Genomic DNA, 25,555 nt, shown 5'->3' with positions numbered 1-25,555 from the left:
AGTTGTCATAACAATCGGAAATCGGCATGATGATTTGGCCATTTAATTTTTTTTTTTTTTTTAACACCTTTATTTAACTACGCAAGTCAGTTAAGAGCACATTCTTATTTTCAATGACGGCCTAGGAACGGTGGGTTAACTGCCTTGTTCAGGGGCAGAACGACAGATTTTTACCTTGTCAGCTCGGGGATTCAATCTTGCAACCTTACGGTTAACTAGTCCAACGCTCTAACCACCTGCTTTACATTGCACTCCAGGAGCCTGCCTGTTACGCGAATGCAGTAAGAAGCCAAGGTAAGTTGCTAGCTAGCATTAAACTTATCTTATAAAAAACAATCAATCATAATCACTAGTTAAACTAGTAATATCATCAACCATGTGTAGTTAACTAGCCTGTCCTGGGTTGCATATAATCGCTTAGGTACACGTTGCTCCAACCTAACCATAAACATCAATGCCTTTCTTAAAATCAATACACAAGTATATCTTTTTAAACCTGCATATTTAGTTAATATTGCCTGCTAACATGAATTTATTTTAAATGTGTCACTTCTCTTGCAACAGAGTCAGGGTATATGCAGCAGTGAAGACTATTTCTTCCTAACAAAGACAGCCGACTTCACCAAACAGGGGATGATTTAACCTGATATGGATAGGGGGCAGTATTTTCACGGCCGGATGAAAAAACGTACCCGATTTAAACTGGTTACTACTCTTGCCCAGAAACGAGAATATGCATATTATTAGTAGATTTGGATAGAAAACACTCTGAAGTTTCTAAAACTGTTTGAATGGTGTCTGCTGTGAGTATAACAGAACTCATATGGCAGGCAAAAACCTGAGAAAAACAACCAGGAAGTGTTGGATCTGAGAAATGTAGTTCTTTCTAGTCCCTTTCGAAACTACAGTATCTGTGCTGTTACGTTGCACTTTCTAAGGCTTCCATTGGCTGTCTAAAGCCTTCAGAAAGTGGATTGAGCCTTCTCCTGTCTCTGGGCAGAGTATAGGAGCTCAGTTAGTGAGTGGTCTGCCTGAGGACAAAGAGAGATAGGATATGCGCGTTCCCACGAGCACGCTGTTTTTTCCTTTTCCTACTTGAATGAATACACTATTGTCCGGTTGGAATATTATCGCAATTTTACGTTAAAAATACCATAAAAATTGATTTTAAACAGCGTTTGACATGCTTCTAAGTACGGTAATGGAACATTTTGACTTTTTGTGTCTCGAAATGCATTACCTTTTGGATAATGACCTGAACGCACGAACAAAATGAAGGTATTTGGACATAACTATGGATTATTTCGAACAAAAACAACATTTCTTGTGGAAGTAGCAGTCCTGGGAGTGCATTCTGATGAAGATCAGCAAGGGTAATACAATATTTAACACTAATTCTGAGTTTAGGTTGCCCCGAACTTGGCGGGTGTCTGAATAGCTCGCCGTGATGGCAAGCTATGTACTCAGAATATTGAAAAATGTGCTTTCGCCGAAAAGCTATTTTAAAATCTGACACAGCGATTGCATAAAGGAGTTCTGTATCTATAATTCTTAAAATAATTGTTATGTATTTTGTCAACGTTTATGATGAGTATTTTTGTAAATTCACCAGAAGTTTTTGGTGGGAATACATTTTCTGAACATCACGCGCCAATGTAAAAAGCTGTTTTTGGATATAAATATGAACTTGATTGAACAAAACATACATGTATTGTACAACATAATGTCCTAGGAGTGTCATCTGATGAAGATCATCAAAGGTTAGTGCTTCATTTAGCTGTGTTTTGGGTTTTATTGACATATATGCATGCTTGGAAAATGGCTGTGTGGTTATTTTGGTCTATGTACTCTCCTAACATAATCTAATGTTTTGCTTTCGCTGTAAAGCCTTTTTGAAATCGGACAACGTGGTTGGATTCAGGAGAGGTTTATCTTTCAAATGGTGTAAAATAGTTGAATGTTTGAAAAATTGAAATTATTGGATTTTTGAGGTTTTTGTATTTCGCGCCATGCGTTCCCATTGGCTGTTGGCTAGGGGTTCCGCTGGCGGAGCGGGGTTCCGCTAGCGGAACGCCTAGATGTAAAAGGTTAACAAAAGCGCATTTGCGAAAAAAGCACAATCGTTGCACGACTGTACCTAACCATAAACACCAAGGCCTTCCTTAAAATCAATACACAGAAGTAAATACACTGCTCAAAAAAGGGAACACTTATACAACACAATGTAACTCCAAGTCAATCACACTTCTGTGAAATCAAACTGTCCACTTAGGAAGCAACACTGATTGACAATAAATTTCACATGCTGTTGTGCAAATGCAATAGACAACAGGTGGAAATTATAGGCAATTAGCAAGACACCCCCAATAAAGGAGTGGTTCTGCAGGTGGTGACCACAGACCACTTCTCAGTTTCTATGCTTCCTGGCTGATGTTTTGGTCACTTTTGAATTCTGGCGGTGCTTTCACTCTAGTGCTAGCATGAGACGGCGTCTACAACCCACACAAGTGGCTCAGGTAGTGCAGCTCATCCAGGATGGCACATCAATGCGAGCTGTGGCAAGAAGGTTTGCTGTGTCTGTCAGCGTAGTGTCCAGAGCATGGAGGTGCTACCAGGAGACAGGCCAGTACATCAGGAGACGTGGAGGAGGCCGTAGGAGGGCAACAACCCAGCAGCAGGACCGCTACCTCCGCCTTTGTGCAAGGAGGAGCAGGAGAAGCACTGCCAGAGCCCTGCAAAATGACCTCCAGCAGGCCACAAATGTGCATGCGTCTGCTCAAACGGTCAGAAACAGACTCCATGAGGGTGGTATGAGGGCCCGACGTCCACAGGTGGGGGTTGTGCTTACAGCCCAACACCGTGCAGGACGTTTGGCATTTGCCAGAGAACACCAAGATTGGCAAATTCGCCACTGGCGCCCTGTGCTCTTCACAGATGAAAGCAGGTTCACACTGAGCACATGTGACAGACGTGACAGAGTCTGGAGACGCCGTGGAGAACGTTCTGCTGCCTGCAACATCCTCCAGCATGACCGGTTTGGCGGTGGGTCAGTCATGGTGTGGGGTGGCATTTCTTTGGGGGGCCGCACAGCCCTCCATGTGCTCGCCAGAGGTAACCTGACTGCCATTAGGTACCGAGATGAGATCCTCAGACCCCTTGTGAGACCATATGCTGGTGCGGTTGGCCCTGGGTTCCTCCTAATGCAAGACAATGCTAGACCTCATGTGGTTGGAGTGTGTCAGCAGTTCCTGCAAGAGGAAGGCATTGATGCTATGGACTGGCCCGCCCGTTCCCCAGACCTGAATCCAATTGAGCACATCTGGGACATCATGTTTCGCTCCATCCACCAACGCCACGTTGCACCACAGACTGTCCAGGAGTTGGCGGATGCTTTAGTCCAGGTCTGGGAGGAGATCCCTCAGGAGACCATCCGCCACCTCATCAGGAGCATGCCCAGGTGTTGTAGGGAGGTCATACAGACACGTGGAGGCCACACACATTACTGAGCCTCATTTTGACTTGTTTTAAGGACATTCCATCAAAGTTGGATCAGCCTGTAGTGTGGTTTTCCACTTTAATTTTGAGTGTGACTCCAAATCCAGACCTCCATGGGTTGATAAATTGGATTTCCATTGATTATTTTTGTGTGATTTTGTTGTCAGCACATTCAACTATGTAAAGAAAAAAGTATTTAATAAGATTATTTCATTCATTCAGATCTAGGATGTGTTATTTTAGTGTTCCCTTTATTTTTTTGAGCAGTGTATTTTTAAACCTGCATATTTAACTAAAAGAAATCCAGGTTAGCAGGCAATATTAACCAGGTGAAATTGTGTCACTTCTCTTGCGTTCATTGCACGCAGAGTCAGGGTATATGCAACCGTTTGGGCCGCATGGCTCATTGCGAACTAATTTGCCAGAATTTTACGTAATTATGACATAACATTGAAGGTTGTGCAATGTAACAGGAATATTTAGACTTAGGGATGCCACCCGTTAGATAAAATACGTAACGGTTCCGTATTTCACTGAAAGGAAAAACATTTTGTTTTCGATGATAGTTTCCGGATTTGACCATATTAATGACCTACGGCTCGTATTTCTGTGTGTTTATTATATTATAATTAAGTCTACGATTTGATAGAGCAGTCTGACTGAGTGGTGGTAGGCACCAGCAGGCTCGTAAGCATTCATTCAAACAGCACTTTCGTGCGTTTTGCCAGCAGCTCTTCACTGTGTTTCAAGCATTGCGCTGTTTATGACTTCAAGCCTATCAACTCCCAAGATTAGGCTGGTGTAACCGATGTGAAATGGCTAGCTAGTTAGCGGGGTGCGCGCTAATAGCGTTTCAAACGTCACTCGCTCTGAGACTTGGAGTAGTTGTTCCCCTTGCTCTGCATGGGTAACGCTGCTTTGAGGGTGGCTGTTGTCGATGTGTTCCTGGTTCGAGCCCAGGTAGGAGCGAGGAGAGGGACGGAAGCTATACTGTTACACTGGCAATACTAAAGTGCCTATATGAACATCCAATAGTCAAAGGTATATGAAATACAAATCGTATAGAGAGAAATAGTCCTATAATAACTACAACCTAAAACTTCTTACCTGGGAATATTGAAGACTCTTGTTAAAAGGAACCACCAGCTTTCATATGTTCTCATGTTCTGAGCAAGGAACTTAAACGTTAGCTTTCTTACATGGCACATATTGCACTTTTACTTTCTTCTCCAACACTTTGTTTTTGCATTATTTAAACCTAATTGAACATGTTTCATTATTTATTTGAGGCTAAATTGATTTTATTGATGTATTATATTAAGTAAAAATAAGTGTTCATTCAGTATTGTTGTAATTGTCATTATTACAAATAAAGAAAATAAAATTAAAATTAAATTGACCGATTAATCGGTATTGGCTTTTTTGGTCCTCCAATAATCGGTATCGGCGTTGAAAAATCATAATCGGTCGACCTCTACTTTGGACAGCACTATCCTCTGTAGGCGGTAGGCCGATTGCTTTTGGAGATGATTGCTTTCTGGCGAGGGAGGAGACTTTTTTTTATATTTTGCATATTTCATATGAACACATTTCTGTTTGTTGGCAATGTGAATTCTTGCAATTGTTTTCAAAATACATACTTGTATGTTCGCTAGCTGGACAGGCAAACGCTGCCAAGTACTAAACAGTAAATCAATCAAAACTCTTACTATCCAGGTACCATCTCTGCTGATCACGTTTGCCAATCATGTTCTCTATACCTAAGATACATAAACACAGCTGGCGATAGCGAGAGATCTCTGCCCGACAAACTGCTTCAAGTCTTTTTAATATTTGTAATCTATTTAGTTATAGAAACATGATACCATCAATGTAAAATAACTCCCAACTTTACTTAGAACGCAGTAACCTTAGCAATGTTGCTAGCTGGCAGCAGCAGATACTGTAGCTTTATCACTAGCATGCCATTCTGGGACAGGGCGCTTTAGCTATCATTATTAGTAATAATTTAAGACTACAAAAATTTATAGGACAAGTATTGTAAAGCTAATACAGTCATCAAGGCATTCATGCTGACAAAAAATAAATGCTTGTAAACCCGATCCTAGGCAAAAGCAGTGACTAGAGTCTGGTTTCAAGGATGGACTCTTTTGTCAGAGGAACTACGTCACTACCTACATCACTACTTTATCCACTTCAACAAAAAACAAATTAGTAGCTAGCAAGATGGAGATCACAGATATTTTTTATGGAGTGCATTTCACAAGTGGCTAGTTTGCATCCGCAGCGTTCTGGCATGTCTGCCTCTCCCTTTTGGGAGAGTCCACAGATATTTTTTCTACCCTTATAGACGTAGGCAGTGACGTAGTTCCTCTATGCCAAAAGAGTCCATTGAAACCAGACCCTAGTCACCGTGTTGCCTAGGGTTGGGATTTTGAGACTACATTATCCTTGTCAATTGGCCTAGTTGGAATAGGATGCAGAGCACCCTGCCTCTATCCTTACCCTAGTAATTGTCATTTCTCCATCCTTACCCTAGTAGCCCAGTTATTGTAAAAAAATGTACTGTCAGGATGTTCTTTTCTAGTTTCTAAACTACAATCCTCTGCTGTGATGATTTCTTTGATTCATTCATGTCTCCCATGATCTATTCAGTTCTCCTCTCCTTTGTCCTGGTCCCAGAGATCAACCAAGTGCTATTCACCAAGCATGGGCTCAGCTGATTCATTCACCTGTGAGGAGAACCATCCTACTGCAGTTTGAACTAGCCTTGACATCACTATTAGACATTGAGACCCCATATGCATTTGTCTGTTGTCTTTTTGTGGGTATTATCTTACAGTCTATTGATTTTTAGAGTTGAAGAGAAGCAACTACAGATACATATGCTTGTTAGAGCATCTCAAATACTGCATTCAATATAGAATCAGTTTGACGAGGTGAAAAACAGATAATGTTTTACTATTGTAATACGCTGTGATGAGAATTCTATTGTCCCCGTCAGGAGCCCAGACTTTTGCTGTAGATGGTACAGTTCTCGTCTCTGGACTACACAATCTTGAGATTGCATTCCGCTAAGGCACTTCTCTCTCTCTACATTGGTGACCAGGGTGGTATCCTTTCGATACACACAAGTGCTCCTAGAGAGGGGGGGATACTGAAGCATGTGTTGATGACAGATACTTCAAATACTGCCTGAGACATCTTTGCTATTTGTCTCTGTACTCAAAATGGTGAAACACTAAATGTGATGTTCTAATGTATAGGCATGACAGGTACACTATGGAAAACATGCATATTTAGTAGTAGAATAATGGATTGGCAAGAATTTGGCACTGTCAACTTTGAAGGTTAGTAGGAAAGTACTAATTTAAACCATCTAAATCTATTACAATTCGCTGGACATTTAGCATTTGAAACTCAAACATTCATTTCCCAACTGCTTTTTCTATAATCCTGCAGACTCTTTATCATTCTCCATATCTTATATTAAAATGCATTCAACATTATGCGTGCCGACCATGGTATTGGGCAGCTGCTGACATTTGAGAACTCATCTGGTTTAGAATCAAACTCTGGTCATCTTATTGAAGAGCACGTTGTATACATTTTGCCCAGCTGTTTTTAGAGAAGATTGTATTGCAAGGTATAGGCTATGTGTAGGATATGCCATGTTGGCTAATATGCATATGCAGCTGTAGATTTTAAACCTCCATTCTAGCATACATGACACACACATACATTTCCATCTATACTTTTTGGGGTTTATGCAAATTATATGACTGAATGTTTCTTTAACCCTTACACTCATGAGATTTGGCCTATATGGATAGGGCTAAATTGAAATGTTTCTTACAGAAGAAACATGGAAAGCATATGCATAACCATGGTTGCAATGAAAAGGGAACAGTTTGGAGATTATGGGAAAATTATGATAAAGGTGAGGACACAACAGTTCACCTGACAAGACTGAATCCAAACATAAAACTTGATTTTATGTGCATTTTACATATACTGTACTTTTCGCCACATTTGTTTATAACAAAATCTGAAAATACTCTGGATACATTCAGTAACATAAAAATATTATTGGAAAAGTTGGGTTAGGTGCAACATCTATGTTGCCACACAGCTCTCCAAAGTGTGCACAGTCCCTAAGTAATTTCAATGAACTTTTATGACTCAAAGAAGAGTCTTCAACTATAAAGGTGCTATTTTGAGCTCTCCTAGCTGTGCCGATGAGGAACTAGAGCAAGCTCACTTTTAGTTGTTTTGTTTGTAACACAACCCTGCATCCTCACCTTCACACAATTACTGTTGTTTACGCAATCCAAAAAGAGTCCATTATAAATTGCAACCTGGGTCGGGTGGGCATCATTTGAAAGCGTGTCGCCAACATGACTATCAAAATTATGAAATATGATCTTACAGTGTTGTGTTTATCATTGTCCAAAATGCATACGCGTATGCACAGCAGTGTCCTAGAATATTGGACCATTGGCTTTCATACTTTTTGACTTCTCAGTGCAGCTCAAGCTAATGAATAGATGACACGTACCAGAGCCGCATTGGTTGAGAATTGTGGGGAGGGAGGTGCTCAATCAGGCTGTGCGTTTCCAGCGGGTGGTGGTCTCAGAGCCATGTAGCTATGTCACAAAGGGCACTGGACTATAGCGTCTCGCATCAGTAGACCATGATTTACGCTTTCTCAAGGCAATTCAGAGAAGCAGATGGTTATTTTGACGCACACAGTCGTAAGTGCATTTAGATGCGTGAGCCGCTGCAAACTTTCTTCACAATACAACTAATAAAGGCTTTTTCTGTTCAAGACAAGCCAAGGTACAGTTGAAGTCGGAAGTTTACATACACTTAGGTTGGAGTCATTAAAACTTGTTTTTCAACTACTCCACAAATTTCTTGTTAACAAACTATAGTTTTGGCAAGTCGGTTAGGACATCTACTTTGTGCATGACAAATAATTTTTCCAACAATTGCTTAGACAGATTATTTCAGTGTCTCTCAATTCCAGTGAGTCAGAAGTTTACATACACTAAGTTGACTGTGCCTTTAAACAGCTTGGAAAATTCCAGAAAATGATGTAATGGCTTTAGAAGCTTCTGATAGGCTAATTTACATAATTTGAGTCAATTGGAGGTGTACCTGTGGATGTATTTCAAGGCCTACCTTCAAACTCAGTGCCCCTTTGCTTGACATCATGGGAAAATCTAAAGAAATCAGACAAAAAAAACCATTGTCGACCTCCACAAGTCTGGTTCATCCTTGGGAGCAATTTCGAAATGCCTGAAGGTACCACGTTCATCTGTACAAACAATAGTACGCAAGTATAAACACCATGGGACCGCGCAGCTGTCTTACAGCTCAGGAAGGAGATGCATTCTGTCTCCTAGAAATGAACATACTTTGGTGCGAAAAGTGCAAATCAATCCCAGAACAACAGCAAAGGACCATGTGAATATGCTGGAGGAAACAGGTAAAAAAGTACATATATCCACAGTAAAATGAGTCCTATATCGACAACCTGAAAGGCCACTCAGCTAGGAAGAATCCACTGCACCAAATCCGCCATAAAAAAGCCAGACTTCAGTTTGCAACTGCACATGGGGACATACTTTTTGGAGAAATGTCTATGGTCTGATGAAACAAAAATAGAACTGTTTGGCCACAATGACCATCATTATGTTTGGAGGAAAAAGGGAGAGGCTTGCAAACCGAAGAACACCATCCCAACCGTGAAGCATGGGGGTGGCAGCATCATGTTGTGGGGGTGCTTTGCTGCAGGAGGGACTGGTGCACTTCACAAAACAGATGGCATCATGAGGAAGGAAAATGATGTGGATATATTAGCAACAATATTAGCAACATCTCAAGACATCAGTTAGGAAGTTAAAGCTTGGTCACAAATTGGTCTTCCAAATGGACAATGACCCCAAGCATATTTCCAAAGTTGTGGCAAAATGGCTTAAGGACAACAAAGTCAAGGTATTGGAGTGGCCATCACAAAACCCTGACCTCCATCCTATAGAAAATGTGTGGGCAGAACTGAAAAAGCATGTGCGAGCAAGGAGGCCTACAAATCTGACTCAGTTACACCAGCTCTGTCAGGAGGAATAGGACAAAATTCACCAAACTTATTGTGGGAAGCTTGTGGAAGGTTACCCGAAATGTTTGACCCAAGTTAAACAATTTAAAGGTAATGCTACCAAATACTAATTGAGTGTATGTAAACTTCTGACCCACTGGGAATGTGATGAAAGAAATAAAAGCTGAAATATATCATTCTCTCTACTATTATTCTGATATTTCACATTCTTAAAATAAAGTGGTGATCCTAACTGACCTAAGACAGGGAATTTTTACTAGGATTAAATGTCAGGAATTGTGAAAAATTGAGTTTAAACGTATTTGGCTAAGGTGTATGTAAACTTCCGACTTCAACTGTATAACACCATGTCATCTTCTAACTGTACATCAAACATAGTGATCATAAACATTGACACTGTATATGACATGAGTTTTATGATATGGAAACGTGAAGTGCACATTTTGACTTGCGGGTGTTTGGCTTGCTTGTATGACATCAAAGCTGTATTTATTATAATCCCCAATGTCTCATCTTTCAAAGTAAATAGAGTCCTTGTAATTTACAGCATTTTCCTCACTCGGACAACAAAACACTTGCAAAAGTTGCCCAATTAGTGGGAGGGATAGGGTCAAATTCTTGTCGCACGCAGTGCTCAAGACAGAACGGCTGTCAGTCAAAACCCATGCAAAGCTGTGAAGTGGAAAAACTGAGCTCTGATGTATAGCATGTTATTGTACAGCCACTGCGTTCCAATTTAGCCACTTATCAATGTCCAAATCTGCCGTTTTCAACCCGTACAAGTGTAAAGGCCTACGCCTGCAGATAGTTACTTGAAATGAGACAACCTCATGAAGCTCACACTAGCTTCCTGAGCAGGCAAATTGACATTTACAATAACTGACTAGGCTAGTCAAAATAACATTGACTAGCTTTCAATAAATTGGCTAAGCGTTCAGAGTTACCTCTTCATACGATCAAGACAATTCACATTGCATGCTGCATATTTCAAGTGCACTCAAACAACAGATTTTGATCTTATTTCAGTCTTCATCAAACATTTCTGCAAGAATTTAAGGTGCCAACACATTTTATAGTCATAAGACTGTTTCACTGTCGTATACAAAAAAAAAAAAAGAAATCAGCACCTCCCTCGACGGGGATCAATCAACTTCACGCTTTTCGGCCCACTGCAGTTTATCTTAGACTGGTAGGCCTAGCCATAGAGATCTTATTAAATTACCATTACTGTTCTAATTATATGGGCCTAGCCTATTCAAACGTGTCATTAGAGGAAGCCATGAAACAAGAACATTACATTCTTAACCAAGAAAGGCATTATTGCAGGAGGAGCCAATACCCAGCTGCTTGAAACACATAATTATTTCAACCTCATACAAGCAGCAATTAACTTTCTTTGACCTGTTCCTGCTAAATATAATTAACTGGCATGAAACCTGCATAGTAGTGTTTTAATGTGTGTGATGTTTAAAAACAGTCAATGCACTGATTGAATGGAGTTTGAAGGATTCCTTTTAACAGCTTTCTGTCTGCAAATTAAGTCAGCTAGTTTTCTACTTACAGTGGTGGAAGAAGTACCCAATTTTCATACTTGAGTAAAGATACCTTAATAGGAAATGACTCAAGTAAAAGTCTAAATGTATTTGGTTTTAAATATACTTAAGTATCAAAATGAAAAGTATAAATAAAATTGCTTATATTAAGCAAACAGCACAATGTTCTTTTATTTTATTAAATCTACAGATTTACACACTTCAACACTCAGACATCATTTACAAATGAAGCATTTGTGTTTAGTGAGTCCACCAGATCAGAGGCAGTTGGGATGTTCTCTTGATAAGTGTGTGAATTGGACCATTTTCATGTCCTGCTAAGCATTCAAAATGTAAAGAGTACTTTTGGGTGTCAGGGAAAATGTATGGATTAAAAAGTACATTATTTTCTTTAGGAATGTAGTCAAAAATATAAATAGTAAAGTACAGATAGCAAAAAAACGATTTAAGTAGTAGTTTAAAGTATTTTTACTTAAATACTTTACACCACTGACTACTTACCTACAATATAATATGTTGGGAAAATAGTTTTAGGCCTATTAGTTAGGTAACTTTTTTTCCCACACACAATTCACTGATGAAATAGAGCTAACGTTAGTAATAAGCAAGCTAATTTACAGGACTCCTCAAAATAATCATTAACTACATCAGGGATGGGCAAATCCAGTCCTCGGGGGATGGATTGGTGTCACACATTCGTCCCAGCACCTGCTAACACACCTGACTCCAATAATTAACTAATCATGATCTTCAGTTTAGAATGCAATTAGTGTAATCAGCTCTATTTGCTAGGAAAAAGCCCTCAAGGACTGGAGTTGCCCATCCCTGAACTAGATTAACGTTCATCTCGAATTAATTAAATTATATGTAGCCACCGCCACAAAACGTAATATATAGCTACATAATTACACATTATTAATGAAGATTACCTAACGTTAGTCATTAGCAAAAACTGCAGAGGCTAGTCAAAACAAAACACACTGCTGCTTTTGCGTGGGTTGCCATGGCAACCGCGAGAAGTACGCAAACTACCTATTTTTCCTTGAAACGTAGCTAACTCATTTAAATCCTATTAATCTATTAAAGTGCATTTACCTTATGTTTGTTTGTTGAGGGTAACGTGAGATCCGTTATTGTATTCATCCAACGTTATAGTCTCTTTAGCAACCAGGAATTAAGTGACATCGCCAGAAATACTTTCCCAAACTTTTCTTGTGCGATGCGAAAGGTGGTGTACTACGGGTACTAAACAGGGACAAAAAAGCGCAATGAAAATCTGGCGTCATATAATGTTCTCTACCAACAGTAACACTTGATTTGAATGCTCTGCTAAAGGAAAGGTATATTCTTATAGAAATACATAATTCATGTATTGCTGTTACGGTATACAAATTGTCATACATTGGAATGTTTTGAATAGTAAACCTATTTATTTTCACACATTTCATGAAGATAAGAATGACGTCTATGACTATGGTAAGTCAAACTGAATAGCACTATAGTTTACGTATGCAAACTTCACAGGGTGGCCTATCCGCCTACATGGTGATTAGTCCCCATCTAGTGGAGAAATGTGATATAAAAAAATTCTTGTCGTCAATATGTTTATTATTTTGTGTTACATTTTGTGTTACATTTAATGTTACAATTCCATTTCTGTAAAATTCAAAAATTCATATTTCCAATTATCAGCTTTAGGATTGAACGGTACAGTTTAAATGTGATAAACAGTGGTATTTGGACCTCCTTGCAGTACACATTTTTAGACCTACCTAAATGCCAAGTTGGCAGTTTATGAGGATGACAGCAACATTTTTTGGACAAAATGCAATCCCTGTTCCTGTAGCATGACAATAACTTTTAATTAATCTTAAAAGTAAAGGCAAGATCATCAAACACATTGTAAGTGTTACTAGATTCCAGAGCTCCTTTGAGTCCCCCACCTTAATAGCTTCCACTGTTTGGGCATCTTGCCAGTTCTTGGACTGTCCATTGTAAACATTAATTATGGTTGCACATTTGAAAGAGCGATGCTTGTATAATACACTTTTGCAATTTTATTGTCTATCAACATATGACCACATTTTCTAAATACAACAGAATGGAAAATACATAAAACATTATTGTGATATTAAATTCCTTATTAAGAACTTAGCCAAACTTAAAAAGCATTTCAAACTTAGGGATAACATTTTGGACAGACATGCTAAAGACAGACATTTGACAGACATTTAAAGACATTACAAGCTGAGTTAAATCAATGTTTCTGCTCTTTGCAAAAATAACAATCACTAGATGAGATAGTTGATCACATGCAAACAGTACCCTGAAATCCAAGCACAGCAGTTAAGCCTTGCAGGTCTGAGCTGGGTTGTATACACATTATCCTACCAACAGTCGGCACATAGTTTTAATGAGATTCCAAAGCAATGACTGGTATGCTAATTGTGGGTTGTTTTGCATTCGATTCATATTCAAAGCACTATTCAACAAAATTATTGGATGAAAGAAAAGCAAGGTGTTTCACCAGAACAAACTATTGGAGCGTAGCTGAATCATTGACTTTAAACCACATAATACAAATGGGACATTATTTAGTTCATTGAATAATTCACACAATACTCATACCCCAAATAGCTCTTTAATTGCAAGTTGGTCCACACCAGGCATAATCACCCACTGGGTACACACTGGTTGAATCACGTTGAACCAACATGAAATAAACTTTGAATTGACATCTGTGCCCAGTGGGTAATTTTCAACTAGAAACAAGAATGAGAGGGAACGTTTGTTTTTATGCATAACACAATCACAGACATTTGCTCGTACTATCCAAAGTTGTAATACATCAGCAAACACATTGAATACAGGAAATCAACAGAATATGTACATGCAAAAAAAATAGCTGCACATTCCTTTACTACTATGTAGGTAATTAATATACTAGCTGTTTACGTTCCTGTCCACAGAAAAGCAATTTTACACATTGTTACAGCTTAAAATTAGAAACAGCCCATGTAATACTGCCAGGGCAGAAATTCTATAGGATTTATGTGAAGTCATATGCCATAAGATGTTGTTAGTGAGGCAATTTACCAATAATTCTCACCTTATTACTGTCCCCTCTGAGAGGTGGGATTTACATTAAGACATTGGTGCATATTCCTCTTAGATCCATAAAACTACTTTTGTAAAGTAATTTTCCTTGAAATAGTTTGGAATTAGGAAAGGAACTTAAGCATTGAAGGATACTCTACTGGCAACATGGGATTTAAATGTAAGAAGACCTGAATGGCAAAGTGACTTTTTGAAAAAAGAGAACAATTATTTGATTACATGACAAACATGACACTAAATAGGGTCAGCCGTTGCTAAATACGTAGATGTTACACAATCAACAGTAAACAGGGGCTACAGATAAAGTCTCAATGGTGTAAAGTACTTAAGTAAAAATACTTTCAAGTACTACTTAAGTAGTTTTTTGGGGTATCTGTACTTCACTTTACTATTTATATTTTTGACTACTTTTACTTTACTACATTCCTAAAGAAAACAATGTACTTTTTACTCCATACATTTTCTCTGATACCCAAAAGTACTCGTCACATTTTGACAGGAAAATGGTCCAATTCACACACTTATCAAGAGAACATCCTTGTCATCTCTACTGACTCTGATCTGGCGGACCAACTAAACACATATGCTTCATTTGTAAATTAATGTCTGAGTGTTGGAGTGTGCCTCTGGCTATCCGTAAATAAATAAAAAATATACCAATTGTGCCATCTGGTTTGCTTAATATTAGGCATTTTTAATTATTAATACTTTACTTTTGGTACTTAAGTATGTTTAAAACCAAATACTTTTAGACTTTTACTCAAGTAGTATTTTACTGGTGACTTTCACTTTTACTTTTCTATTAAGGTATCTTCACTTCTACTCAAGTATGACATTTGAGTACTTTTTCCACCACTGTAAAGTCTGGACTATGACGTATGTCATTCACACTTACAGAGCTGTCCCTGTCCCTATCACAAGAAGTGTTCATCAGAATCAACAACCCAGGCGTCCACAACATATAAACACATGTCACCCCAATCAAACATCCCATCAACGTCCACATGAGCACCCCTACCTTCAGACAGATTTCCTCCTCTTGCCGAAGACATTGTTGATGAGCTTGGCCATGGACTTAGAACCACTGTAGCGGTGGCGGTCGGCCCGGTACTTCAGGTGATCCATGACGTGGCGGATGAGCTTGGTGAAGAGGTTGGATATCTCCAGGTAGTCCTCTGCTGCAGACACCTCCTGGAAGTGGCATCTGTGCTCCTGAGCCAAGGCACAGCCCTCCTCCTCAAACACCTGACGGGCGTGGCACAGGTCCTGCTTGTTCCCCACCAGGAAGATTGGGATGTCCATCTTGTCCATCTCGCTGTCCCAAACAAGCACACCAGGGTCAAAAACCTCCCTTAAACTTTCCTTAAAATGATCATAAACTTAATCAAAATGATGTGTTTCTGCTGACTCATCACACATTTCATCTGACGTTCATCACATTCATCTGAATTAGTTAGGCTGTGTAAACTTCTGAAATGTTTATTGAAGCAGCCCACAGTTTCAAAGGAAAACAAACCAAGTAGGCCAAGTGGTGGCTTCAGTGAAGTTTCAGAGAGTTTATATAATGCAGACAGACCCTCGCCCAAAGTGCTCTTTTGATATACAGTGAGGGTGACTTTTGCTTCACGTCTATTTCATGGAGTGTCAAACCATCAGGACCCAGCTGAAGTAAAATCCCGCTACACAAATTAGGCCTGACCACCCATGTCATTTTGTGAGCCATATGTGAGTCTTTATCATCTCAAGCTGTCCCAGCTCACGGTTCCACACAGCAGCCGTCGACTGGTTGCAAACTACTTTCACTTAAAGTCCTGTAACATATGTCCAGTGGAATCCCAATATTTCTTCTAGTATTTAATCATGTTTTGATTAACACCTCTGAGAAAATTGAATACAAGTCGTTCTGGGGCAAATTCAATTGAGCATGAGAAATAATTTACTCATATAATTAACTAAGTCGAGCAATGAGGTTGTAAATCCTACAAAACATGTTTATCAAGAAGGAAAAGCCTACACTTCTATCACAGACAGCTGCCGTTTGTGTTCACTTTGACTTCTATTTTCTCTATGGTACAACAATGTTAAAATCAAGTTGGAATCTGCCACTTTAACTGGTGTGTGCCCTCCTGTTAGCCTAAACGTCTGTCCAGGAATGGGAATCATTAATTCATCAAAGCCCAATCTCTTCCCTCCGGTAGGAATCAGGCCCTGGGTCGCAGGTCACAGTCACTCACCCCTTGCAGCTCTCTCCGCGGGCTTCTTTGATCTGACATAGGATGTTTTGGGCATTGAGGAAGGACGTTCGGTCGCTGATGTTGTACACCACCATAAATCCATCGGCCCACTCCACTGGCTCTTCCAGGATACATTTGTTCTCTCCACTCTGACAGAGCAGGGGACAGGGGGGTGGACAACAGATCACAAACACATCCTCACACATCTTACCTGACTTATGGAAACTAATGGAAAAAATATTATGAATGATGTTATGGTCACTCAAAGGCTATTTTACATGGGAAATTGTCACGCCTGCCTGGTGCTAAAAGGCGCCAGGCTCCCCAGCATTACGCACACCTGCCTTCCCCCCGACACGCGCATCAGTGATTATTGGACTCACCTGGACTCAATCACCTCTGTCATTACCTCCCCTATATCTGTCTGGTTCACCGCTCTGTTCCCTGCTTCAGCACTAATTGTCATTTGTCATTGTTTACCCGTATGCTGATGCTGCTCGTTGACTCTCATCTCCAGCGTCGGTCTTTACAGATTGTTAAAGCCATAATACAAAGCATCGGGGAGTGCTGGTGTTCCGGTTGGTGGGCCGGCCATCGATGGAACTGGGGGTGCCTAAGCCAGCTCATCGCGCTGCCATGCACTAGCTGGCTCGAAAGGTTCTTGCCCTGGTTGGCTCGGAAGGCACCCATCCCACGTCGGGCCTCAGCTGGATTGTCAGGTTTTTACGCCCAGCCGGCTCATCAAGCTGCTACGCCTCCGCATGATTATCGGGCTCCCACGCCTCAGCGGGATCGACAGGCTTTCACGCCCCAGCCGGATCGTTGGGCTTCTATACCTCAGCCGGCATGCCAGGCTCCCATGCCTCTGCCGGTTCGTCGGGAGTTTACGTCCAGCGCCCATGCCTCGGCTGGCCCCTCAGGCTCACCGAGGTGGGACGCCGGTTGGCACCCCTAGAGGGGGGGTACTGTCACGCCTGCTCCCGTTCCCCCTCCCTGGCGCTCGACGGCGCCAGGCTCCCCAGCATTACCCCCTCCTGCCACCATAATTACGTACACCTGCCCTCGTCCCCCCCTCCCGTCCCGTGCATCAGTGATTATTGGACTCACCTGGACTCAATTATCACTGTCATTACCTCCCCTATATCTGTCTGGTTCACCGCTCTGTTCCCTGCTTCAGCACTAATTGCCGTTTGTTGTTGTTTACCCGTGTACTGACGCTGTTCCTGTTGTGTTACCTGTCTGTTCCTGATTAAATGTTGACTCCCTGTACCTGCTTCTCATCTCCAGCGTCGGTCTTTAGAGGAAATAGAGTAACTGTGCAAAACCTTTAAACTATTTAATAGAGGTCCATTTTTAGGTAGCCTCACCCCTCAGAGAACTATGGAATATGAGAAAAGTAATGGGAGATGAAGCAGTTGAGTATAAGCTTGTGTTTAAAACCTCTTACATTTATATGTTCCGCTAGCGGAATGCCTCGCCAATATCCAATGATAGAGCGTGGCGCGAATTACAATCTCCTCAAAAATCCCAAAACTTCAATTTTTCAAACATATGACTATTTTACACCATTTTAAAGACAAGACTCTCCTTTATCTAACCACATTGTCTGATTTCAAAAAGGCTTTACAACGAAAGCAAAACATTAGATTATGTCAGGAGAGTACCCAGCCAGAAATAATCAGACACCCATTTTTCAAGCTAGCATATAATGTCACAAAAACCAAACCCACAGCTAAATGCAGCACTAACCTTTGATGATCTTCATCAGATGACACTCCTAGGACATTATGTTATACAATACATGCATGTTTTGTTCAATCAAGTTCATATATCAAAAACCAGCTTTTTACATTAGCATGTGACGTTCAGAACTAGCATACCCACCGAAACTTCCGGTGAATTTACTAAATTACTCACGATAAACGTTCACAAAAAACATAATTATTTTAAGAATTATAGATACAGAACTCCTTTATGCAATCGCGGTGTCTTGATTTTAAAATAGCTTTTCGGTGAAAGCACATTTTGCAATATTCTGAGTAGATAGCCCGGCCATTATGGCTAGCTATTTTGACACCCACCAAGTTTGGCACTCACCAAACTCAGATTTACTATAAGAAAAATTGGATTACCTTTGCTGTTCTTCGTCAGAATGCACTCCCAGGACTTCTACTTCAACACCCAATGTTGTTTTGGTTCCAAATAATCCATAGTTATATCCAAATAGCGGCGTTTTGTTCTTGCGTTCAAGACACTATCCGAAGGGTGACGCGCCGGCGCGTATCGTGACAAAAAAATTCTAAATATTCCATTACCGTACTTCAAAGCATGTCAAACGCTGTTTAAAATCAATTTTTATGTTATTTTTCTCGTAAAATAGCGATAATATTCTGACCGGGAGACGTTGTTTTCGTTTAAAGACTGAAAGAAAAAAATGGTGTCTTCACGTGCACGCACGCACCCGTGTCATTGTTCTCATATCGACCACTTTCCAAATCCCCTACTGTTTTCCGCCCAGGGACTGCAGAGTCATCATTCCCCGTTCTGGCGCCTTCTGAGAGCCTATGGGAGCCTTAGAAAATGGCACGTTACAGCAGAGATCCTCTGTTTTCCATAAAGAGGCTATAGAAGGCCAATAAATGGTCAGAGAGGGCACTTCCTGTATGGAATCTTCTCAGGTTTTGGCCTGCCATATGAGTTCTGTTATACTCACAGACACCATTCAAACAGTTTTAGAAACTTTAGGGTGTTTTCTATCCAAATAAAATAATTATATGCATATTCTAGTTTCTGGGCAGGGGTAATAACCAGATTAAATCGGGTACGTTTTTTATCCGGCCGTGAAAATACTGCCCCCTATCCTAAACAGGTTAAATCATATCAACGTTTATTGGTCGCGTACACAGACTTGCAAGTATTATGGCAGGTGCAGCGAAATGCTTATACAAAGTTGTCTTTGACCTAAAAACGGGGCAACAGTGTCTGTCGGCGCCATCTTGTCAACTTGAAAAAGACTTGCCACAGGAGCTTACAAATTGGTCCATGATATCTGACATCCCCCTAAACCATTGAAGTTGACATTTAAAATGGTTAGGTAAAGGTTATTGTTATGGGTAAGGGTAGGGGTTAAGATTAGGGTTTAGGGTAGGGATGTCCAAACGATCCTGGATAGCACTGACACTTAGAAATTATAGTTTCAAGTTTTATTAGTTGTATGTATGGGATACAAATGGTATACACCGTCCAACGAAATGCTTACTTACAGGCTCCTTCTCAACAATGAGAAATAAAAGATAACAATACGAACATAAAATAAATGGTTCAGTAGAACAGAATAAATATTTGAACATATGTATTATAAAGGAAGGCACGATTTATAGTCCAATATTTACAGTACACATGTTTTGGGGAAAGGGGGATTTGGGGCAAGTCAAAGCCATCAAAGACATGTCAACAGTGCATGACTTCTTTTGTTCCATAAAACAGGAAATGGACCAGAGAAAGGCATGTACTGTACAGCAGTAGTTCCCAAACTGTGGGGCACGCCCCGGGTCGGCAGGGGGTGAACTCAGTCTGGCTTTAAATTTACTCTTGAAAGTTGTAATAGTAGAATGCACAAGGTGCCATTTCGAAATAGGGTAGTGCATCATCAGTTCCTCTTGTCATGTCAGTCATTGTATACCTTAGAGAGATATTTATAACTTGTCCAGATCAACCAGCCCATGTCAGCTAACATTCTTTTATTTAGGTTTTTTAACCCATAGATATTGTTGTAATTATTTTGTCACTCAAATATCACAAATACACATTAGACATGGCAAAATGTATAGAATTGCAAGAAAATTTGCTTTAAAACTGTTACATTGTCTTTGCACCCCATGACAAATGTGTAGAATTGCAGGAAATAAGATTTACACCTGCAAAATTCTCTCCACCAACAAGAGGGGTGAACAATTTGTGTCATGAACAGTGCTTGTGTGTGTTTTTTTGGGGGGGGGGGGGGGGCTGAGTGAAAAGGTTTGGGAACCACTGATGCACACTACCACTCACACACCCTAACAAGTCAATAGATGAAGACGCGGCACATCCTGAGCCTGGGGAAATCATAATAAAACCCAACGTTTGGGAATAAAGGGTACCATATGCAGCTGCATAAGCAGTCAACATGTTCTAGTGCTGCCTGTCTCAGCTTTCCAAGGGCTGATCATTGTGTACAGTGTGTTCTCAGCTACCGTGGAATATCATAAATCACATCAGAACACAACATACAATCTATTTCCCATGCCATTAGATACTACTATGTTAGGCATGAGCTAAAAATATATGAATATATGCAGGGAACAGATCAGATACCTGTGAACACGGATCAAATACTTCCAAGTGTAACAGTCTTCCTTCGATGGAGAGCCTTTTACGGTATAAGGAGTCTGTAACACAAGTTCAGTGCATAGTTATTGTAATAGGAAAAGTGCAATAGTTCAAATCTGATGTAAATAGTAATGTTCAGACTTCTCCCATGAAATAATGATTACTGTAACCCTCAAACATCCAGACCATGATTGTTCTGATGAAGTAGACTGAGTTAATTCATTTAAGGGAAAGGTCTGAAATCATATACCCCTGTGTAAACTGTAACATTAAATGCAGCCATCTTCCAGCATGTTAAACAAGCAATGACTAATGGGAACAAGTCATCATGCCAATGACTTCATTAAGAAATTATAAGTTACCCTCGGCAAAGCATATCACATTAAACCAAAACATGTGTTAACACATACTATATGTGAACTTGAAGAATCATTTGAATAGTCAAATCAGTAAATGATTACTTAAAATTCACTCACAATTAAAATGCCTGTGTGAACTATACTTAACTTCCTGGTGGATCTTGTACTGTGCAGTATGTGTTTCAATTCATGTCAGACTCCCAGGGGTAATAAAGTAATAAAACGTTTTACTCCCTAAGTTGATGACATTGGTGAACAGCCAGTAGCAACAGACTGTAACTGTGAATACAACAGATTGCATTTTTAATGTCATGAGAGCATATCTATATGACATTGTAAAAACATTACTACCCTACATTAAATATTGGTGAGAAATCTGTGTACTCACTGGAGTTGGAAGCATACTCTCCAATGAAACGTTTTGTCAGGAACCTTACCAGAACAGCTGGAGAGGGAGAAATGTGACATGGGTAAGACAAGCTTATTAATAAACAGGAAACAAAAACATAAACAACAAATAGTTGAATTTAGGCTTGGACACTTTGGTCTTAGTAGTGGAACCCTGAACAGTTGTTTGGTAAGCTAAAACAGGGCTGTTCAGTCATGGTGTTTTTCTCCTATTGTGCTCTTCTCCTCCACTCTCCCCTCCATGTGGATTGAACACTGCAGTGGGCTTTCTCCTGCATCTACTTTTATTAGTTTCTACCACAGTATCATTTCTCTCTCTCTCAAGAGACCTTGGTTGAACATGTTCCAGTTAGCCTGAGGGATCGTACTTTCCCCTGCCTTACAAGAAAAATAATTCCTCATCAATTAGATGCATGTTCCAACCATCAATCTTCATTTCCTCTCTCCAAAACCTTACATAAATCTAGCAACTTCATTCCTCTTCTAGAGTTATGATCTAAAAACATTGTGCTTGGAGCTTATGCAGCGATCTCTATCTATCTGTCTAGGTGATCATTTCCCCCTGGTCACGGCTACACTGTAGAATGTTACACTTTTTACAGTGAGGGAAATTACACGTTCGTATGCAAAGCATAGAAATAAGCAGTTCAATTGTTCTGTTCATTTGGGAGACCATGCAAGCCTCTACAGTCAAACACAAGAAACCAGACAGTTAAAGATATACTTAATGATGCAAACACATACATTATTCATTCAGGCACTTACCTGATTTCCCTGCTCCCTCGCTGCCCAGCAGAGCCAACTTGATGTCATTCATGTCTGCAGACTGGAGGTGAGCAGCTGAGAAGGACTAGCTGAGCTATCTTTCTTTCTGCTGTCATGTATGCTAGGCAGTATCAGGATTAGAACTGTGCTTGTAAGAACTGCTCAGCCACAACAGATGCCTGTGGAAAAAAGGAAAACATACACAGTGTTTCATGTCCCCTCCCACCCAATGAGGAGAGTGCCAAGTTGGATTACACAGAGGTCACCACAACACTGAATACCTTAAGAATCTCTCTTGCTTCTTTCCAGTTAAAACATTAATAGTAGCTACAGGGAGAAATGGCACCTGATATAACTTAACAAAGTTAATATGTTTTCCAGATAATTTGATTACTTTCTTTCATTTATTGTTTTCCCCCTCAGGACATGGCAGAAAATGGTAATATATTTGACCGCAATTTACAATGCAGACATCTAAAAAGACAAAACCATGATGCTTTCTATATGGCTCTTTCACATTCACTGTACCAGTCTATATTCCCACCTATCTAGGGTTTGTCCTTGGCCTCTGGGTACACACTATGTAAGCTGCTGAACATCTGCAGTGCTGTGGGGATGGACAGGGCTTTAGGAAGACCAGAAACAGTTAATACTGCTGATACCTCCCAATTACCATGGCTAACACATAAGCTCCAACTACACAGCATTAAATGCCAACATATGTCCAACGTATGAGGCATGGTTTGATTGCAGGGTTCAGTACCTTTGAAAGGGAGGTACAACAATCCACTTTCCCTTTTTCCCCCCACAGTTCAAAAAGAACAAAGAAAGTCATTCAATTCTTCAAACTTCAATTTCATGGACTGCTTCACTAGTCAAAAAGTCCTTTCATTTATTTTATTTTTTTACACTGGCTTTTTTCCCCCATGTCTACCGCTGTCATTGTTGACTAAAGTTCACAGGGGTGTCGCATAATTATCTTGTTATGTTTCATTTTACGTCTGTTAACTGAAAGGTCGCAGACCCCAGGAATAAAAGGCTTAAAATGTGCCCAGGACCAAAAATGATGCAGCGTATTGTTGCCTGATAGTTCCATGAGTAGAATCAAATCAATAATCTTCACTGAGGGAAGCACAGCGGGGAGACAAGACTGAACACTGTACAGAAAAAAGACACATTGGACAAATTCAATGTAGACTACATCACATTATGACAATCAATGAAGCCAGCACTTTATGGTGTGAGAGTGACAATAAACAGCTAGACTGGAAGATGTGATGCTGTGTTACGCAACTACCTTTATTAGAGGAGGATCAGGTAGAATCAGGTAGAATACAAGACACAGAACAGAACAGCTGGGGGAATGCCTATAATGGTGGATGGAGTAAAAACAGGTAACAACAACACCCTTGTCACTTAGTAGCCATGTTTTTATATACTGTACCAGCTATTATCTAAGAGCTCTCATGCGATAACAACAAGAGAGTGGTACTCTTGAAAACACGCAAATGAAGACGACTTTCCCTCAACAACAGTATTTAGTGTATTATTTCTGTCTTTCAGATCCACAGTCCCCAGTTTGGGCCCTACCATACCCTAATGGCTCTGGACTTGTGGAAGTGTATAAACCCACAGTCATAGGAGACTTTTAACCTATAGCCAGAAATCCCTCATGTTGTCAGACAGACAACCGCTGTTCATACCATCTTCTCTTAAGAAACAGCCATGAACTGATCTCAAACTGCCACTTGGGACTATTACCCCGAATGCATCGAGGGGGTCGAACTATTGTTATTCAACAATAACATTTGACTTCACCACATACAAAACACTTACCACTGATTGACTGGGGCTCCCCTTAAAAGCAATGCTGCCGATTTACCTATTAAAATAAATCCCTGCTCCCATATGTGTGGCTAATCAAAAACAGGCATCACAATACCAAATAAAGTAAGGAGGTAGTTCATAAGGTTTGGAACTTTTATGAACTACACCATTCCCCTAAAGTTGAGTAGTAATCACATTTTATTTACTAGCAGAAAAATTGGTAAAAAACACCACTAGTCCCGCAAAAATGTTATCCTTTATTGGTAATGTTAAGAAAGAAATGATGTGTGCTCTTGACATGAGACAGGGGCCAGCAGCAGAGCAGCATTTCAAGAGTAAAGAGAGGTTTAAATGCTGCAGGCAGAGTGATTACATCATGTCTGTCTTCATGAGAACCTCCTGGGAGCAGCATCTCCCTCCAGCATTGTCAGGACAGCAGGTATTGCGTCTTAATCCTGCAGGTATTGAGGGAATTCTCCCAGACAGCACTCTGATCTGATTGAAGACTCATCAGGATACTGTCTGTAGAGATGAACCAGAATGAGTCTATTGGAGTGAGAGTGTGCATCCCAAATGGCACCCAATTCCCTGTATAGTGCACTTCTTTTGACCATGGCTCGTATGGCTCTGGTCAAAGGTAGTACACTATGTAGGAAATAGGATGCCATTTGGAGCGCATCCGTGGGGTGGTAGGGCAGGATTCACTGGAATAATAAGATTTACTGAGAGCAAATGTGTGTTTCTCTCAGGAAGGAAAGATGATATCATCTCTTGGGATGGAACAAGTAACCCAGCTTGGTTCCTTTCATCAAAGGAGAACTGTAACCGCTTGGAGGGGCAAGGAATTCACTCTTGATCCAGTAAATCTTTTCACAGGAATATATGTGAGAGTTCTTTTGATACAAATTAATCTCTGCTGGTCTGCCTCTAGGTGCTATGGTTGGCACGTTTTAAATGCTCCTCAGTTTGTGCCTTGCTGAAATTCAATTTCTAGTTTGCATTTTTCATTCGAATTTGGGGCTCAGGATTTCTTAACTTTTGAAAGACACCTCTTTGGCCTAACTACATGGATTGAGAGTCCAACAAAAAAGTATTTCATTGGACATGCAAATCCATTAAATCCATCACACTTTTCCTTGATTAAAAAATTCAAATGTATGGTTATGTATGAGTATGAAAGGAGCGTAGATCGTATTCTTTAGTTAATACTTAATGATGGTGGTTAGTATAATATGAGATTGTTTTGCCAAGACTACAGTGTGTTTTAACATCTTGTTGCTTCTTGTGACTTCCATAGCTCACAACTCT

At 40.2% G+C, this 25,555-nt stretch overlaps 2 protein-coding genes across 5 annotated transcripts in view; both read right to left on the bottom strand.

Moving 5' to 3' along the window:
- Nucleotides 1-12,420, bottom strand: part of LOC115167080 (serine/threonine-protein kinase 33) — a 54,407-nt gene extending 41,987 nt beyond the window's left edge. For all 4 annotated transcript variants that reach the window (XM_029721151.1, XM_029721148.1, XM_029721152.1 and 1 more), the window contains exon 1: nucleotides 12,265-12,420. The gene's annotated coding sequence lies outside the window, so the exon portion shown is untranslated. The remainder of the gene's footprint in view (nucleotides 1-12,264) is intronic.
- Nucleotides 12,421-15,081: 2,661 nt separating this feature from the next.
- Nucleotides 15,082-22,587, bottom strand: LOC115167079 (ras-related and estrogen-regulated growth inhibitor-like protein). Its single transcript, XM_029721147.1, has 5 exons — nucleotides 22,421-22,587; nucleotides 21,636-21,692; nucleotides 20,874-20,947; nucleotides 16,521-16,669; nucleotides 15,082-15,601 (listed from the first exon to the last, which is right to left on the bottom strand). The coding sequence occupies exons 1-5, from the start codon at nucleotides 22,470-22,472 to the stop codon at nucleotides 15,307-15,309; spliced, it is 627 nt and encodes a 208-aa protein (XP_029577007.1). The 5' UTR covers nucleotides 22,473-22,587; the 3' UTR covers nucleotides 15,082-15,306.
- Between the last annotated feature and the right edge of the window lie 2,968 nt (nucleotides 22,588-25,555).

This window comes from Salmo trutta, chromosome 29, assembly GCF_901001165.1.
Source record: "Salmo trutta chromosome 29, fSalTru1.1, whole genome shotgun sequence".
Taxonomy (NCBI): Eukaryota; Metazoa; Chordata; class Actinopteri; order Salmoniformes; family Salmonidae; genus Salmo; species Salmo trutta.
This window is presented reverse-complemented; position numbering and strand designations above follow the sequence as displayed.

Excerpts from the sequence above, each read along its gene's own strand:
- LOC115167079 (XM_029721147.1), bottom strand. The coding sequence starts at position 22,472 with ATGAATGACATCAAGTTGGCTCTGCTGGGCAGCGAGGGAGCAGGGAAA. Across the intron at positions 21,693-22,420 it reads CGAGGGAGCAGGGAAATCAG|CTGTTCTGGTAAGGTTCCTG; the intron begins GTAAGTGCCTGA and ends CTCCCTCTCCAG. Across the intron at positions 15,602-16,520 it reads CGCGGAGAGAGCTGCAAGGG|CGAGATGGACAAGATGGACA; the intron begins GTGAGTGACTGT and ends TGTTTGGGACAG.